The sequence below is a fragment of the Corvus hawaiiensis genome, chromosome 6, assembly GCF_020740725.1.
Source record: "Corvus hawaiiensis isolate bCorHaw1 chromosome 6, bCorHaw1.pri.cur, whole genome shotgun sequence".
NCBI classification, from domain to species: Eukaryota; Metazoa; Chordata; class Aves; order Passeriformes; family Corvidae; genus Corvus; species Corvus hawaiiensis.
The window spans coordinates 10,140,627-10,156,985 of NC_063218.1; the positions used below are offsets into that span (position 1 = coordinate 10,140,627).

General features: G+C 38.4%; 1 protein-coding gene across 16 annotated transcripts in view; it reads right to left on the bottom strand.

The window, feature by feature from the left end:
• The window catches only part of MARK3 (microtubule affinity regulating kinase 3), a 62,796-nt gene that overhangs the window by 4,264 nt on the left and 42,173 nt on the right, over positions 1-16,359 (bottom strand). For 2 of the 16 annotated variants that reach the window (XM_048307218.1, XM_048307216.1), the window contains 6 exons: positions 13,916-13,993; positions 13,150-13,253; positions 8,397-8,561; positions 7,416-7,673; positions 5,050-5,076; positions 350-394 (listed from right to left, as the gene is read on the bottom strand). In XM_048307218.1, the coding sequence (XP_048163175.1) occupies positions 350-394; positions 5,050-5,076; positions 7,416-7,673; positions 8,397-8,561; positions 13,150-13,253; positions 13,916-13,993 (677 nt within the window). The remainder of the gene's footprint in view (positions 1-349; positions 395-5,049; positions 5,077-7,415; positions 7,674-8,396; positions 8,562-13,149; positions 13,254-13,915; positions 13,994-16,359) is intronic. The other 14 variants (XM_048307227.1, XM_048307225.1, XM_048307229.1 and 11 more) reach the window with 10 other exon arrangements.

The following is a 16,359-nucleotide window of genomic DNA, read 5'->3' on the forward strand; positions in this document are numbered from 1 at the left end:
TTCGGAGATGAGAAATATCTTATCACCCTTCAGTGGTTATTCCACACATTTGCAGCTTCACTAGAGACCACTTATCTACACATCTACACGACAACAGCAAATTACAATGACTAAAATGCAAAAAAAAGAAAAATCACACAAGGGAAAAGGCAACAAGGAAAGATGAAAGTTTAGAACCAAGTCAGTCAGTGCTTTAATAGCTGTTTTGCAGACAGAAATGCTTCTTTGTTTAGTTCTAATGACTTACATGAAACAAAAGCTGCTGCCTGAAGCCACTATGCCACATAATCAAGGGGAGAAAGGTTCAAACTCACCTAAGTAACATTTTAAACAAAAATTTTACCCTCACCTTGAGCCCTCAAATCTCCCGTTCCTCTCATATTCAGTCGGGAGCCTCAATGAAAAGAATGCAGAAGCAAAAGGAAGTGGGAAAGAGAAGACAAATCTTACACTACAATATACAATATCTGAGTAGTTGCTAAAAGATACTGCAATCATACCAAAGGTGTGTTAAAATACAAAACAACAAAGATGTAAAGAACTTGGTAGGTTAGGCCAAACTCAGAATGTAACATATTGTCAAACCAAATGGAAGTCTATAAACCACAGTTTTTAAACCGACCATAACTAATTTTAACAGTGTATGTTTACATGTTAAATCTGTAGAACTCACTGAATAAATCTGAAGTTCTAAAAGCAGAAAATGTGAAACTAAAGTTACAAAGCATATTGAAGTGACTGCATTATTTAGTAAGTACCTCCTAAAAGAGATATAACTCCCACATATTTTTAGGCTAATGTTTTTTAAAAGTTTTATCTGGAATAAAGTATATATTTCCAAAAGTCCCCTTAACTATTTACAGACAAGTCTGATCACCTTGTGTATTTGCATGCACATCAGATCTGAGGTGTTTAAACAATAACAAAATACTTTCATGCAAAAGAAGAAGATGCATATACATTTTAATAGAACTTTAAGAGGTAAATCCAAGATTTCTCAAGTTGTGGTAACCATCCTATTAATTCCCACATGGATGCAGCTTCCCCACCTAAGAGCAAGCTTAAGCTTTCTGTCTTCTTGCAGTGCTTAAAGCTACATTGCTAGTCACTACCATCTACTGAAAGCCCAGGGTCAAGCAGAATTAAGGGGAAAATTATCTTTCTCTACCTTCCCATTGTTGCAAGAGGATGGTTCAACATATCAGCATTAATTCTGCTCAGAGGGATGCTGCCTGTACAACACTCCTACCCAGACTAAGGCAGTACATGGCTTCCCTGAGTAACACAAACACAGTAATTTGGGTAGCAGGTGTCTAGGGACAGGAATGTAAGACAGTAACCTTATTTTCTGATGCACAGTGATATTTATATCAGGGTGTGGGGGGTGTTACAAGGCGTGATTTCCTCCTTTCCTTCCTTTTGAGGGCTCTGGTGAGGGATCAGCCTTGCAAGGTGACTCTGGGAGTCCCTGTCACAGGGCCAGGCGCTGTGCTGGCACTGTGAGGGGCAGGGTGGCAGCACTGGCTGCACGGGCCACAGAGCTGGCCCAAATTCAACTCAGGTGCCACTGCAAAGCAACTGCACTTAACAGGGTGCAGAGTTGCTCAGCTGTGAGCTGCTTGTCATGGCAGCATCTGATCAGAACCCTGCTGTCTGAGGCACCGCACAGCTCACAGTACAACAGGGACAACACCACTGACAAATGAACGGCTGCCACAAGCAAGGAAGATACAGAAAAAATGAGAAGAAAGCAACTGGGAAGCCCCAGTGCAAAGTGGGCAGTTATTGTAGTTATTTTCATGAGATCTCGGGCTACTAATCTATGGCGGATATAGGAGAAGGTGGAAAAAGATTTTTCATGTCTGCATATACAGAGCCCACAAAGTCATCCCCTGTGACAGCTCTACAGGACCAAAAAAGAGGTAGGCAGGAATCACCATATGTACCAACTGAACAGATCCATCCCATTCAGATGATTGTTTCACTGGGCAAAGCAACCAACAAGTTAGAAAACACTCCTCAACTGAAAATTAAGAGTACTTGAACTTCAAAGAGCCTTCTGTGTTCCTACAAAGTGGAAGATGACAGCTTTGTTACAAGCTGCAAACATTTATGGATTTTTGTGGGTTTTTTTGTGTTTTGTTCTGAAATGTGCCAAAGGTTATAGAAAATCAGAGCACAACCAGTTTCCCCAACAATGAATAGCCTTACTGTTGCTGGAATCTGTCCAGAAACGTCTGTAAGGAAAAATCCCTAATGATGTTCTAACACCCTTTTCAGTTTGAAATTGAGCCAAAGTGTTCAGTTTTTAAACCATTGTACTCTAAATCTAAGAAAGGTCATTATTTAGAATATACCTGCCACTTTGAAATAATAAACATTCTCATGGAAGCCTCTCAGAAAATCCTCACTTTGCTCAGTTTTTCCATGCATCAAAGTTCCATTCACTGAGCAGGAGGAACTGCATAAAGTGACACACAACCTCAAATATGAGCCACCATGCCAAGCTTAGGAGAGCTGTGCCAGTCTCTCAAGGTGCTCCTTCCTTCATGACAGACACTGTTATGGTCCAGCTCTACAGCCCAGCACTGTTGCTCTGGGAACAGTCACTTACTGTACTGCCAGGATTGTTTTGGTTGGGGTTTGTGAGTCAGATGCAGCCCTGAGGCCTCCTCACTTGCTAATACAATCTTCACTTCTGTGCTAGTTTATGCTCTAAATTTTCTGCTTTTGCTTGTGTTTTACATAAACTGATTTTATGGACCAAGACGCTTCTTGGTCCTGAGAAGGGAACAAATACATAGGCAAGCTGTGTTCTCATTTGTCATGCCATGCCTACACATTATCTGCCTCATGGTTTACGAAGGGCTTTCACAAATCTGATTGTTTCCACACATCTGTCCCGAGTTATGCTGTGTTTCCTGTTCTTTACATCTTTGTATGCTATTTTAAATATCCAAGTAAACACAAAGAAAACTGTCTAAAAAGATACTGAAAACCAACAAAAAGTGCAAGATGATAAAATAAGATCAATTTATGGAAATGTAGAAATGATGCTGCAATAAAATCCAGAACATTGAGTCATTTTTGCTGTCAAAAAAAAAGTTAAGACTTCCACAATATGCAGATTGGCAGAGACAGTGCATAGTACAAGATATATATATATATATATATATACACTCACACATACATATATATATATATATATTTGATAACCTCTGTGTACTGAATACAATAGTAAAAGTCAGCAGTTTAACAAGGAGTGACTGATTATCTACTTTCATTCAGCTCCCTAGAACTGATGTTGTGGCACTATGTATACATGCTACTGGGTTACCATAGTTCTTTCAGAACAGTGAGCTCATAGGTAGGATTCATAGCAAATAAAGCCAGGAGAAACTGCCAAAATCCCCAGCATTTTCAGTTTTTGTACCTACATACAGATCAGGTATGGAGGGAGACACCACACACACTTAAAACAGAATTTAAAAAGCACACTCTGGTCCTGTGTAGGTGGTGTAAGGCTTTGCAAATTTCTTATTCAAAAAGATGTATTTGTGGAAGCTGTAGCAGATAGCTCCACAATGGTCTAAGACTTCTGGCCCCAAGTCAAATGTAATTTTTAAAAAATTGTCTAAAAACTACCTGAAGTCCCAAATTGAAACAGTAACCTTCTAGTTTAAAACTGTACTCATATTAGCATTCCCTGTCTTTCTTCAGAACAAACGTAGATGCATCTGGTTGTGGATGGTTGCACAGATCACAATCCTTTGTTTTAGATGTGGTCTGCACCCCACAGCTCATGATGCACGATGGGTTAAAGCCACTGGCACTGCTCAGTTCCAGCTGTATGTTGAGTTGTATGGTTTCTTTCCTTAACTAAGTTATTGTATTTTCTCAAGTCAGCAGTGACAATGCCAGCCAAGCCAACCAACACCAGTTCCAAACACAGACATGTTTGGAAGAGCACTGATTATTATCACCATGGCATGGAATTTACTCAGTTAATCAGGTAGGGTACCTTTAGCCTTGCACTGTACATAATAAATCCACATTTAGGCAGCAATTTACATATCTTAGGACTCCCTAATCTAAGCATTTCTTTGAAACAGTCTAACTTCAAATTACAGTCACAAGTATAGCCTTGTACTGTGAAACTTAAAACATATGCCTGATTTTTGGCCCCATCTCCCTGGTTTTGATCAGCAGTAGGAAATTGGAAGTACCACCCTTTAAGAAGTTCCAAGACATGGTACAACTAAATGGGCTATTACAAAATTTTACTGGAAAATTTACCTGTGCATCAAAATTGTGTAAGCAATTTTCATGAATCATAGTGGATTAATGAGATATATAGCAGCTTGATTCATTCCCAAATTGCAAAACTAAATGAAATCCTTTGGCTTGAAATGTGAATCAGACTTCTGAGCTTTTCCCCTTTCGTTGATGAATTTGCATAAATGTTGTGCTTTTTGTTTAAAACTGAAGTGCCCTGTTTGCACTTCAGCTGCAACTCACTTCAACAAATGCAGCCTATTTTAAAATAAATACACAACTATTGAATCTTCATTCAGTCTAACACACAAAACTGTTCAACTCACAACTGTGCTCAGCTGCAGGCAATAATTCAAACCTTTTTTTCTCTTCAATATCATAAAACAGAGAGATAATTTAACATCACTTACCTTTATTTGCTTGCAACCTTATGTTTTGTTTATACTTTCATCATTGTTATCAAACACCTCATTCTTCAAACATAAGCATGCTAAGTGTATTAGTACAGAGAACAGAATTACTTTGGCACTACCAACTCTATCAAAGAAAGAGGAATTCACAAGGCATGCTTAGCATCTTGTTATACAACACAGATGGTGCCACAGATTCTTAGGTATCATCATGAGTTAATGGATTTATTCTATGCTTTCCTCTGAAGAAAGAAAGTATTTAGTTCTCAGCAGGAAGTTTAGTTTTCAGAAAACCAAGGCTAGAAAAGCCAAATCTTTTGTTAATTGCAGGAGCCACTTTTTTTTAAATATAAATAAATCCTACCTTTTGATAAACCTGAATGACATGTTTCTAAAAGAAATTAAGCCAAAACAACAATTAACAAAAAATTTTGTACAAAATAAATTGAAAAAGGCATTTAGAGTGAAACATGCAAAAAGATCTCATTTAAAATGCACAATCTAAAAATTACACTTCAATACATTCTCAGATTAGGCAGGTTATTTAGGGGCTGAAGAGTAAAACTCTTGGCACTGCTACTTTCAATTTTTTCTGGGAAATATGTCACCAGTACTTATTATGAATTAAAATATATACTGGTGTCAAAACACTTTGAAACTCGAAATCTGCAAGGTCAGGTAAAAATATGTTTGGATTTTCTTCATATATTTACCATAGAAAGCAAAAATCAGTAACTCTACTATAATTATATCTTGAGTATCTTCAGAGTTAGGTTTCTTCCTTTCTTCATAACGTTAGGTCAGCCATGTTGTACCAAAAGCTGCCTTAAATATTTAGCTATTTTAGCGGCAGAAGCTGTAACAATTGCCTACACCAGAATATAAGTAGTTTATAACCAAAGGAATTCTGATTCCCCATAGAGAATGCTACAATAAATTAACAAGTTTTAAGGTTTAAAACATTTATTTAACAGGAAGAAACATAACCATGTCCTTCAGTGGCACTATCCACCTCCTCTGTAGTTTGTACAGCACTGCATGTAACAGAGCCCTAACTGCAAGACATCCTCCAAGTGCAAACAAATCATCTGTAACTGTGCTATTGTGTTACAACTGCATGTTATTTAATCAAGTCCAGATGGAATTTAAACTACTGTCAAAAGCCACGAGGAAAGACTTCTTCAAGAAAACCACACTGCACTGCACAAGTTGAAACTCAGAAGTAATGATAGAAGTTTGAATGCTGCCTAAACAACTGAGTGAAAAGTTTGCATGTTCACAGTTTGAGTGTCCACATTTGGAACGTCAGATGGAAAATTAAGCAAGGATATGACAAACAAAAGTACAGAAAGAAAGAAGTTCCAAAAGGATGTGGCTGATTAAGACCTCACTTGACATAAAGCACATGGCTTAACTCTTAAAAAATATTCAAATTAAACATCTCTCTCTCTCAACATAAAAATAAGGGGGAAAAGCCCAAACCAAATTTCCTAGAGAATAGTGTTTCCCAGGGAAGTGTTACCTGGCAGAGAACTGAGCAAATTAAAACATTTATCAAAGGCTAGACATGTTTTTGTTTTGCACAGAAGCAACTTCTACATTTTTAAAGAAGTTCACTCTCTAAACTGAACTCAGACAGACATTTGTGAAAAACTGGAGTCTGGCTTAGCATTATTTTGTAGGAATGGGAGACTGCAAAGGGGATACTGAGAGTGAGGCACCTATAGTCATAAAATAGACAGGAAGGAAATGGCTTGCTGCTGATGTGGTATAAGCTTAAAACAAAAGCTAGCAGGCCAAGATCAGAATGATCTTGTCCAAAAAACTTCACCTGATAAGGAGTGTACAAAAGCTTGATGATTATCTTAAAATGCAAGTTGTGGAGATGAGTGGTCTGACATATGTGGTATGGGAACTGACAGGTTTTAAATACAGAAGGAAAAACCATGATTTTCAATTTCAGGGTTTATAGTAACTAATGTAAATCATACATGGATTTGAAATTAGAAGTCCAATTAGATTAAAAACTGTTAGTGCAGGAACAACACCTGCTGAAGCTAGACTTTGGCTAGACCACAATGCCTTCACACCAAACACAGAATCTGCACATGAACTAAAGGCCAAAATAGGAATAAGCTTTTCAAGGTTTGACCAGACTCCTGCCTAGACTCAAATCCTAATACTGCCATTACTTTAAGATAGCTCGTGACAGCACTACTGCCAACAGAAGCTTTTGTCTCCTGCCCCTACCCTTTCATCTGTGGTATTTCTATTTCTATGCTGCCAGCAAGGTTATGCGGAAAACACTGATGGACTAAGTGACTGGGAAACACAACCTGAGCTTCTAATGCTACATCAAATATCTAGACTAGACCCCAGTTTATGCCATCTACAGATGGACTATGCAGCCACCGAACAACTTTTCAACTGAGCTGAAATGTTTAATCTCTGCAGCATTCGTACCTCATTCGTTTGAGGTTGAAGAGCACAGCAGAAACAGCACAGACTAAACTGTCTCACATTTAATCCCATTTGATTCAACTCCCAAAAACAAATGGCTTCTGTAACCAAAATAGAACTATGAAAAAATCACAAGCAACTGCATTTTAAGTTGCAGAATTTAAGCTATTAATGAGTAAACGTGGACAAAACCACCAAAGCAATGAGGTATTTCTACTATAAAAAGGAAAAAAAGACAGGAACATTGCACTGGCATTTTAAGAGGCTTACCTTCTTGTTAGTTTTGAAGTTAGTTTACTAAAGAGATTAGTGGAGCCCCGGGTGCGGGTCTGTGAGAGCGGCGTCGCCTCGTGGGACAGGCTGGGCGAGGCGGGCGGGCCGTTGTAGGTGGCGGTGCGGCGCTCGCGGAGCTGCCCGTGGAACGTGCTCCGGCTGGCCGTTCCTCTGGGGAAACGAATACGGTCAGGGGTGGTCGCACTGCTAATGCTGTGAGTTGAAGCAACAGGAGTTCTCTGATCGGGAATAGTGCTAGGGCAGAAAACAAAAAAAACCAATGCTAGAACGCCTTCACACAGGCACTGCGGCTCAGCAGGAAACACAAAACACTATGTTCTACAGTAAAGCATAAGCAGACACTTTTATATAGGCCAAGGTTGGAAATACCAACATTATTACAGCACTGTATGGAATCAAAACTTGTAAGAAGTTAGGATTAAGAGGCTGCCGAAACAGAAACCTACATAGGCAGAAAAGTGCAACAGGAGTATCCTGGAAAAGACCAGATAAACCAGGCCTACAATGTTTCACTGAGAAGACTGATAAAAGAATAGACCAGTAAAGTTTCCTCCCAGGAAAGAGAATAGGTAACTTTAATGTCTCTCCCTCCGCATTCTGTACATACATCTTTGAAAGTCTTGCTAATTTGAAAGTATCCTACACAAAATTCTCTACAAGCGAACCGCTCCAAGTAGTGAAGTCCTTCAGGATACACAGTTTAAGTCCCCACAAACTTTGACAATAGGGAATGTCCAATACTCCTAACAATGGGAAAAAAATTAAGGTTCACTATTGCAGGATTATGTCACAGACAGCCTGACACACCACAAGACAAATGTAAACGAGACTAAAAAAATGAGGAAACACACATCTTGTGGGCAAAATATACTAGAACAATCTAGGACTAAAATTCCACAGCACAAAGTTAAGAAGCAGTGGGTATAAGTTAGTGTCACAACGATTTCTGGTTCTTACATAGGCCTGAAGTTATCTGCGCCATTGTCTATTGGAGGCAACATCATCTTCGTGTGCACAGAGGCTGACATGGACATCGACTTCTGATGTCGCAGCCGAACACTGGAGAAGGATGTGGTACAAACTGAAGCAGGGCTAGCTGCGTAAGCGAACATTTCTGTCAGGCTGCGAGGGGGTTTGGGTTCAGGCAGAGGCAGAAAGAAGAGCATGATGGACCAACAACAAACTACTGCATAGAAAAAAAAAAGCAAACTTTTCCTTCTATTAACTGGTTTATCAAAGAACAAGAACTCTAACAGCCCTCCTCTTCTATGTAAACAGCAGTAACTACCCTATACTCCCCTTAAAAAGCATCCTTACTTACATGGCACTGGACATCTATAAGTGACCATGCTCTTACCATTAGCATTAGTTTGCAGTGATACCCTCCTTGATGTACAGAACCTGAATAACTCAGAATTCTATGCCACAGCTCTAGGATAAAGCACTGATGTAACTTGTATTGCTCTTAACAGTAAACAATGCATTAAAATCCCCACCAAATGCACTTTCCAAAAGACTCACGATAGCTCCATTACTACAGTGAAATCCTTTGTTTTCAGAATGCATCCATGTTAAAAGAAATAAGTGAAAGTTGGGCAAGCTGTCAAATCTACATCAGATAACTGAGGGACTTCACAGGTACAATTGAAACCAAAAATATCATGATCTTTAACAACTCCAGAGAGGCCAAAAGAAAAAGGCTGCTAATAATGAACCTGTACGTGTAGTAGACACTGAACATTGCTTGCTGTTCTCTGAAGAAAGAGGAATGACTTTTGAAGAGCATCTTGTATTGCTTGACCATGAACATTTAATTCTTCAAATTACCATTCAGGCTTTGAAGGAAAGTATAGAGCACTGTCTCAGCAGAATGGCCAGTAAGCTGCCAGCTGTATAATATGTTCAAATAGGAGCATTAAATTTACTTATTTCTTTAGGCCAAAATACTCTTTGCAGCCTTCACATTACCTAGTAATGATAAGGATAGGAGAAAAGTGAGAGGCCACAAGATGTTTTGGGCCTTTCAGACTACACCACCATGTCATTCATCTGAAGTTTGCTTTAAAAGTAAGACAATTGTAATTCAGAAATATTGCTCGAGGTTAAGAATTCAGTAATTCTCAGTGACAGTTTCATGACACCATATGTTCACTTTCAAGTTACTTCATGGTTACACACACAAACTCAAGTCCTGTTACCGAATTCTGGTACACCAGACTTTGGAGAGGAGAATGCTAGTGCAGCTACAAGTGTCAGCTCACCCACTTTCTCAGGCTCAGCTCCCAAAGCATTAGTACAAAACACCACACAGCTCAGACTTGGTTTTGGTTTGTTTTTAACTTTTCTGGATCTGAAAAACTTCATCTGAATCATGCACACATCTCAACAATGCTGAATCCATCAGGATGACAACTACAAGCACTACTTACAATGAAGCCTTCAATACAGGCCCAGCATTTACATTACCCCAGAGTATTAAGAAATTGTAAGAAAATGAACATTCATCCCAAAACTAATACCCTGAAGTCACGTAACTGGTCACTAGCCTCTCAAGCTCTTCCAGCTCCTTTCCTCTATATTTGCTGCAAAAGATAAAGAATCTAGTTTTACAACACAAGACCCAAGTTCTATTCAGTCACCTGCCTCCAAAGATGTGACATCTAAAGGTATCAATCAGGGCTTTGCTAGAAACCAGCTTCCTTGGATTACTAGCCTGGCAACACAGGAACAGCGAACTAACAATCACCAATTAGTGCCACGGCTTATTAAAAATCTGAAGCTGTTGTAAATCATTTGTGTTACAAATGATTTAAAGCAATTGCTTATCATTATGAAGAGTGTTTCATGAGTCCCCAAGTGCGTTAATTAATGCTCAGGCTTTGGAGGAAAGCCAACAGAGTCATCTCCAGCAGAATGCTTGTGTCAGCCACATAATGTGTCAAAGTAGAGATGAGAGACTTACAACTCTTTGCTTCTACCAGTCTGGGTCTTCAAGACTACTCTCTCCAACATCAGATCTACTGACTACTGACTCTTTAAAGTTTTCATACTTTCAGAAATAGTGCCTTCTCAGAATTCAATGTGCAAGATAAAAACAGAACAAGCAATGTTTTAACACTTCCTCTACAGAAAAAAAATAGAGATTTTAGATGTGTGCACCTTGCCTTTTACGGTAAGTCTCCCAAGTTTTCAGTGGGTCACACTCAGTATCTGACTAGCTATGGAAAATCTAAAATCCAATCTGTAACAAATCATTTACAGCAATTACTCCTGCTTGTAACATTTGCCACCAATAGACATTTCAAAACCACAGAAGTAATTTTAAATGAAACCTTGGATATGGACAAAGCCCAGGTTCAACTTCAGATCTTGCTTCACAGAAGAAAAAAACCCCCAAGTTTCTAGAGTTACTTTCTGCCAAGCTGAGAGTAAAATATTAATTAAAGATTAATTCTGAAGAGCCAGTCCCATCAATAGCCATGTTGATTTTTCCTGCACTAAAGGTCCCTGCATTTCATGTGACCAGTCAATGCTTTATCCAGTTACAGCAACAGAATACATTCAAATGTAAATTCTGAATTCTGTGCCAAATCACAGTAATTCTGAAACTGTGCCAAAATAAACATGCAGTTTAGTATTGAAGCGTTTCAGACAATGACAAGTCTCCAACTGTAATAAAATTAACAATGCATTCTCATTACCTTTTCTCTTTTAAACCTTCTATAAAAAGTAATCAATGTAGTAATCAAAAAACGCATGATAAAAGCTATAAAGACATTTTTTACTTGTCTGGGAAAATATAAATTCTCAGATATTTCAAATGACCCAAAAAAGGCTAGTTTGTAGAAAAAGCAAATGATGTTTAAATATAATATTGACAATAAAAGGCAAATTACACAAGGATAACCAATTATGAATATAAAACACAACTAATGTAGTTGTCTAGTGCTACTCAGTCTTAACTTTGAGACTAAGACCTATATGTGACAAACCAGAAAAACATCAGTTTGCTGAGAAACTCAAAGCCGGGGAAAAAATTTACTTCAAAAGATAGCTCCTTATGAGTATAAACTTACTCCCAAATTAAGGGAACATCTAAATCTCAAGCATTCCTAGTAAACAGTGTCTAATAACTTTTAAAAATGTAATACGGAAATTGTAGACAAGATATTGCAAAGATACTAGTTTAAGGGTGAACAAAAATTGTAATAATCCAAGTAGTTAAGTAATAAAAAATTATCAAAACTATTATGGACAGAAAGATGCATTTTTTCAAAGAGTGTTTGAGAAGGAAAAAAGCTATTAATGGTGAGCTTTAATTGAAACAATTTGGTAACACTAATAAGGAGTAACCAATGAAGGCTGAGACAGACACACTAAGAGACAGTACCAAGTAGCTATGCTGTACTTCACAAGACAGGTGACTGCAGGCCCAGCTGGCCAACTACACTTTTGGCAGTCTTCAGACTTATACTTGACTCTTTCCTTAATCACTTTCCATTTGCAGAAAGCTAGGAGGAAGAGACAGGGTCAAAATCAAGTTCTTCATCCCTAGGCTCCAGGAATCAAACAGGGAACAGACAGGCTTTCCATCCAACATCACAATTTCACCACTCTTCCTAATCGACTGCCAAAAGGAGGGGGAAAAATTTTGTGCAAAAAGTGGCAGATCTTCTGCCAACTTCACCACAAGTTAGAAAATAGGAATTTTCCTCCCACCATTTACAAAGTATCATAAAATAAGGAAGGGGTAGAGAAAACTGGGAAGGGTAGGAGAAGGGTACACGTTCCTTTAAGTACCAGCTATATGGCTCTCCTGGCAAGGGTTAACTACTTAATTGTTACCAGCTTTTGACAGCAGTAAAATTCTGAGAAGAAGGGCTGGAAATTAAAATACCCTCAGCCAGCCAGGAAATCTGGTGGTATTCCTCCCAACTGCTACTGTATACCTGATATCTACTTGCACTATAATATTATTTCCAACAGCTCTTCTCAGTCTTCACAGGATGGCAGTAGACATGACCACAGTGCCAACACATGAAGTGGTTAGCTCCAGTTCCATTGCATGCTCTACTCAGGGTTTCATTCAGTAAAGTAAAAAGAAATTTGTTATTTCTCTGTTTTCACTCAGAATATGGAGATACCCTGAGGAGGGAAGCAGCTGAATTCTGTAAATCCTGGGAAACAGTTAGACTGCCAGACTACCAGCAAGGAACATTACTAGTCTAAGACAATGGCCTATCACTATTTCATCTTTGCTCAGAAAAAATTACCTTCTCCCTCAGACTTTGCAGCAAAAATGGTATTTCAAATAATCCCAGTGAAGCAGAGTTGAGAGTGAAACGAAAAAAGAGAATGGCTCAAGAGAGATGGACTTTGCAGTCTGACACTAAACAAGGCTCTTCTGCAAGCATGTGCTGTTTGGCCACAGGAGTTCACAACAGATTTAAGATGAAGGCTGCTACAAATTTTTCATGTATTTAACCAGAAATTAGAAACTTCCTTTTACATTCTAAGCATAGAATATAAAATTCAATATAGGAAAAAACCCCCAACTCTGACATACTTACAAGTACTCCATAACCAAAGATCTGTACTCACCTTTCATTAAGAATTACATTAGAATATCATTTACTTTTAAATTAGGCATTACAATTTTTTGGAAAGGTGAAGACAAGGGACATACACCATAGGAAGACATTTCATATACCTGTTCTCCTTGCCATTTTGTATCACTGAATGCCTATCAGCAGTGGTTCTTTCACTACAAACATATGTGTTGCGCCGTGTCATTGCTCCAGGGGTAGTATTATTCTACAATTAAAAAACATAGGCTTGTTATTCTCCACAAAAGGCTTTTCCGAGGTTAAGTCTACATATAATTGAAGGCTTTTTACTTACTGCTAGTTTTACACAGTTCTAAAACTTACAACAATTAAATAACTTAATATACAAACTCCATCTAGTATCTTTAAGGAATAATGTAATCATAAAAAAATAATTCTAACAAGTTGTTCTTGTATTTCATATTGATGGCTCAAAATTAATATTCCTTAAAGTTTTTATTACAAAAGTTCTGAATTACAAATTCTCAGTATATATAGCATTCTTCCTCATCTGGATAGCCTGTGTCTTTATAGCCTATTTTTGAAATACTTTACCACTTGTAGCTTGGAGAATTTTCCTTTAAGTTAAAATCATACCCTTAAACAAGATAGGAAAAGCAAAGACTTAACAAACAAATGTGGTAAAATTCAGTGGGAAGGTAAACATGGACTTTTAAATATTAAGATACTATGAAACACTAGACAAGTTTTAAAAACAAGGAAGAATAAAGAGACAAATTGCAGAGAATTTTAGTAAGACATTTTTTAAAATACACATTTAAATACAAGCATAATACATTGAGGACAAGAGAACCAGGGGAACTTAAACTACAGACCTTACTTTAGAGGGGAGAAAAAAAATAGAATTACTTTGCCTCTGTCTTTACAGAGAAAGAGGGTGGAGATATGCCCAAGTTGGTGGTCAATTTTCCAGGAACGACTGAGAAGCTATAGGTAATTCACAGATAACAGAATTATAAAAAGTTAGATGCAATTACTGTAGGAAAAGCATGGTGGTCCAGACAAACATGCACCCCCAGGTTGTAGAGGAAGCTGGCAAGCCTTTGTATTTTTTTTTCTCCCCACCCCAAGAACGAAACACAGGAAACTGCAAATGGTTGGAAAAGTGGAAAAAAGCCTTTAAAAGTTTTCTTTAAAGAAAAGGATCACAGGGCAAAGCAGGAAGCAAAAAAGGCTATTAACTTCAAACATCACTGCTGGGGAAAGTCTTGAAGGAGGCCAGCTTAAGGGAATGACTGGTCAGCACCTGGATAAGCACATGTTGAGTAAGGAGGGCCACTAAGAATCAGGCAGGGGACTTCATGCTCAACTAACCTTGTGGAGTTCTTTGAAGAATTATGCTATGACGGACAGGGGAAACTCAGCGGATTTTAAAAATAGCATTAAGAAAAGGTTTCGCATAAACGGTCACAGGAGAGAGTCATGGCAAGAAGGATTAAAAAAAAAAGAAAGGAAAAACTAGTTCAAGCACAAAAGCAGAGTAGCCAAACCTTTTTTGTTTCCAAACCTGAAATAAAACTGTTAAAGTGGAGTATTCTCAATAACTGGCAAAAGCTCCTCCAGTGCCTTAAGGCAAAATATCTGCTGTCTAGGGAGTCTCATGCAACACATTCCCAGAGTCGCATATTTAACCATCTTGTCTAAGAGACTGCTGACCTGTTTGTTACACATCTTGTTACACAAATGTACAAATTAAAATGCAACAGTGAAGTGCACAACCTCCTGGTGTTAAAAAGTACAAAGACAAAGAGTATTTCAGATCAGCAGAACAATTAATTAAATTGTAAGATGCATGCAGCTGTCTGAAGGGTTCTCAAGTATTATTCACTGGATATTCCTTAGGGATAGGCATGTGCCAAGCATCAGCAGAGTTTTCCTGGCTCTTTCCTTGTACTTTATTCCTTGTACATCCCTTGTCTTCATATATGTTTATTTATTTAAAAAAACCCCACCACTGATTCTTCTGCTTTCCCCTGACATTTATCACTGTACAAACTCCCCTCTCTTTATTAAGCCTGCCAGCAATGAAAGCTGTGCACCTAAGGCAAGGTTTTGTTTATCTGCTCTTGGGAGGTTACACTGTGCAGGACACTTCGTGGAAGCCTCAAAAACCAATGGTACAGTGAAATATTGCCTATTAGTATCTGCAGATCATTTTGTTCTGTGTTCTGAACATACTAAAGGATGAAGCACCTAAAATATCCAACACTGGTCTTCTGGTGGGAAATAAGCACAATAATCAGAGGCTTCCTTCTTTCCATCTGCTCCCTTTGAACATGAAATACCGGTTTCCCTTGAGAAGACACGACAACATTACAATGTATTGTCATGTTGCACATCTGGAAAGACAAGACTGCAATCTTTGTGCTGGACCAGACTTTTATGACTATGCATTTTCAGGTTTGGGAGTGGACAAGTTTTGGTATTAATATCTGAAATTAGAGGACTGCAAGGACATGCTTTCCCAGCTCATTCTGAAATGCAAAGATGGAAACATCAGTATACAATTTTTCCTGTTTGGCTCAGATTTCAGAGATCAGAAGAGATTTAAGCATTTCAAGGTTTCAAATTTCAGTTTTAGCAAGAATAGTCTTGGTACTGGGGCCTTTACACTTTCTAGTGTATGACCTTCCACGATTCATCAAGAAGCTCTTCAGCTGTGACTTTTTTGTTCAGCCAATCCCCAGACTGTTAATCTCTGGACATGACTAAACAGCACAGGTGCACAGCACCGGAAACTGGTGTCAACAGCACCCCACTCCCTGATGGAATGACAACCCCTAGGGTCAGGGTTAGCTGCCTAAGTTCATCCTCATGGCATCGTCTGCCTTCTTTGCAGGGGAAGCTGACACAGCAAAAGCACATGTTGGGACTTGTGAGCACATGCACAAGGCCCAGTCACAGCACAAATGATGTATTTGTGTTACAGCACCCTCCTCTTTTCCTAGAGAGAGTCCTGTGTGCTCTGCTCAGGCAGGCTATTTTCCCATTAAGAGACATCAAGGCAAGGACTGATGAAAAACTTTCAAAAAAAGCTTCTGACTTGGAATAGTGAACCAATCTATTTACTTAAGAGCACTAGTACAGTATTTGGTCCTGGATGATTTTTCAAATGTACCACCTATTATCCTCTTCCAGTTTTCTTAAAGCTATTCTAGGGTTCTGGGGCAGCTTTATTACAACATTGAGAAAAAACCCAAAGCTCTAGGAAATAAACAAGGAATTATTAAAACACAGATATACCAGTTCCTGCTAACTATCCAACATCTGTAGCAGCTTTTCATTATTAATTT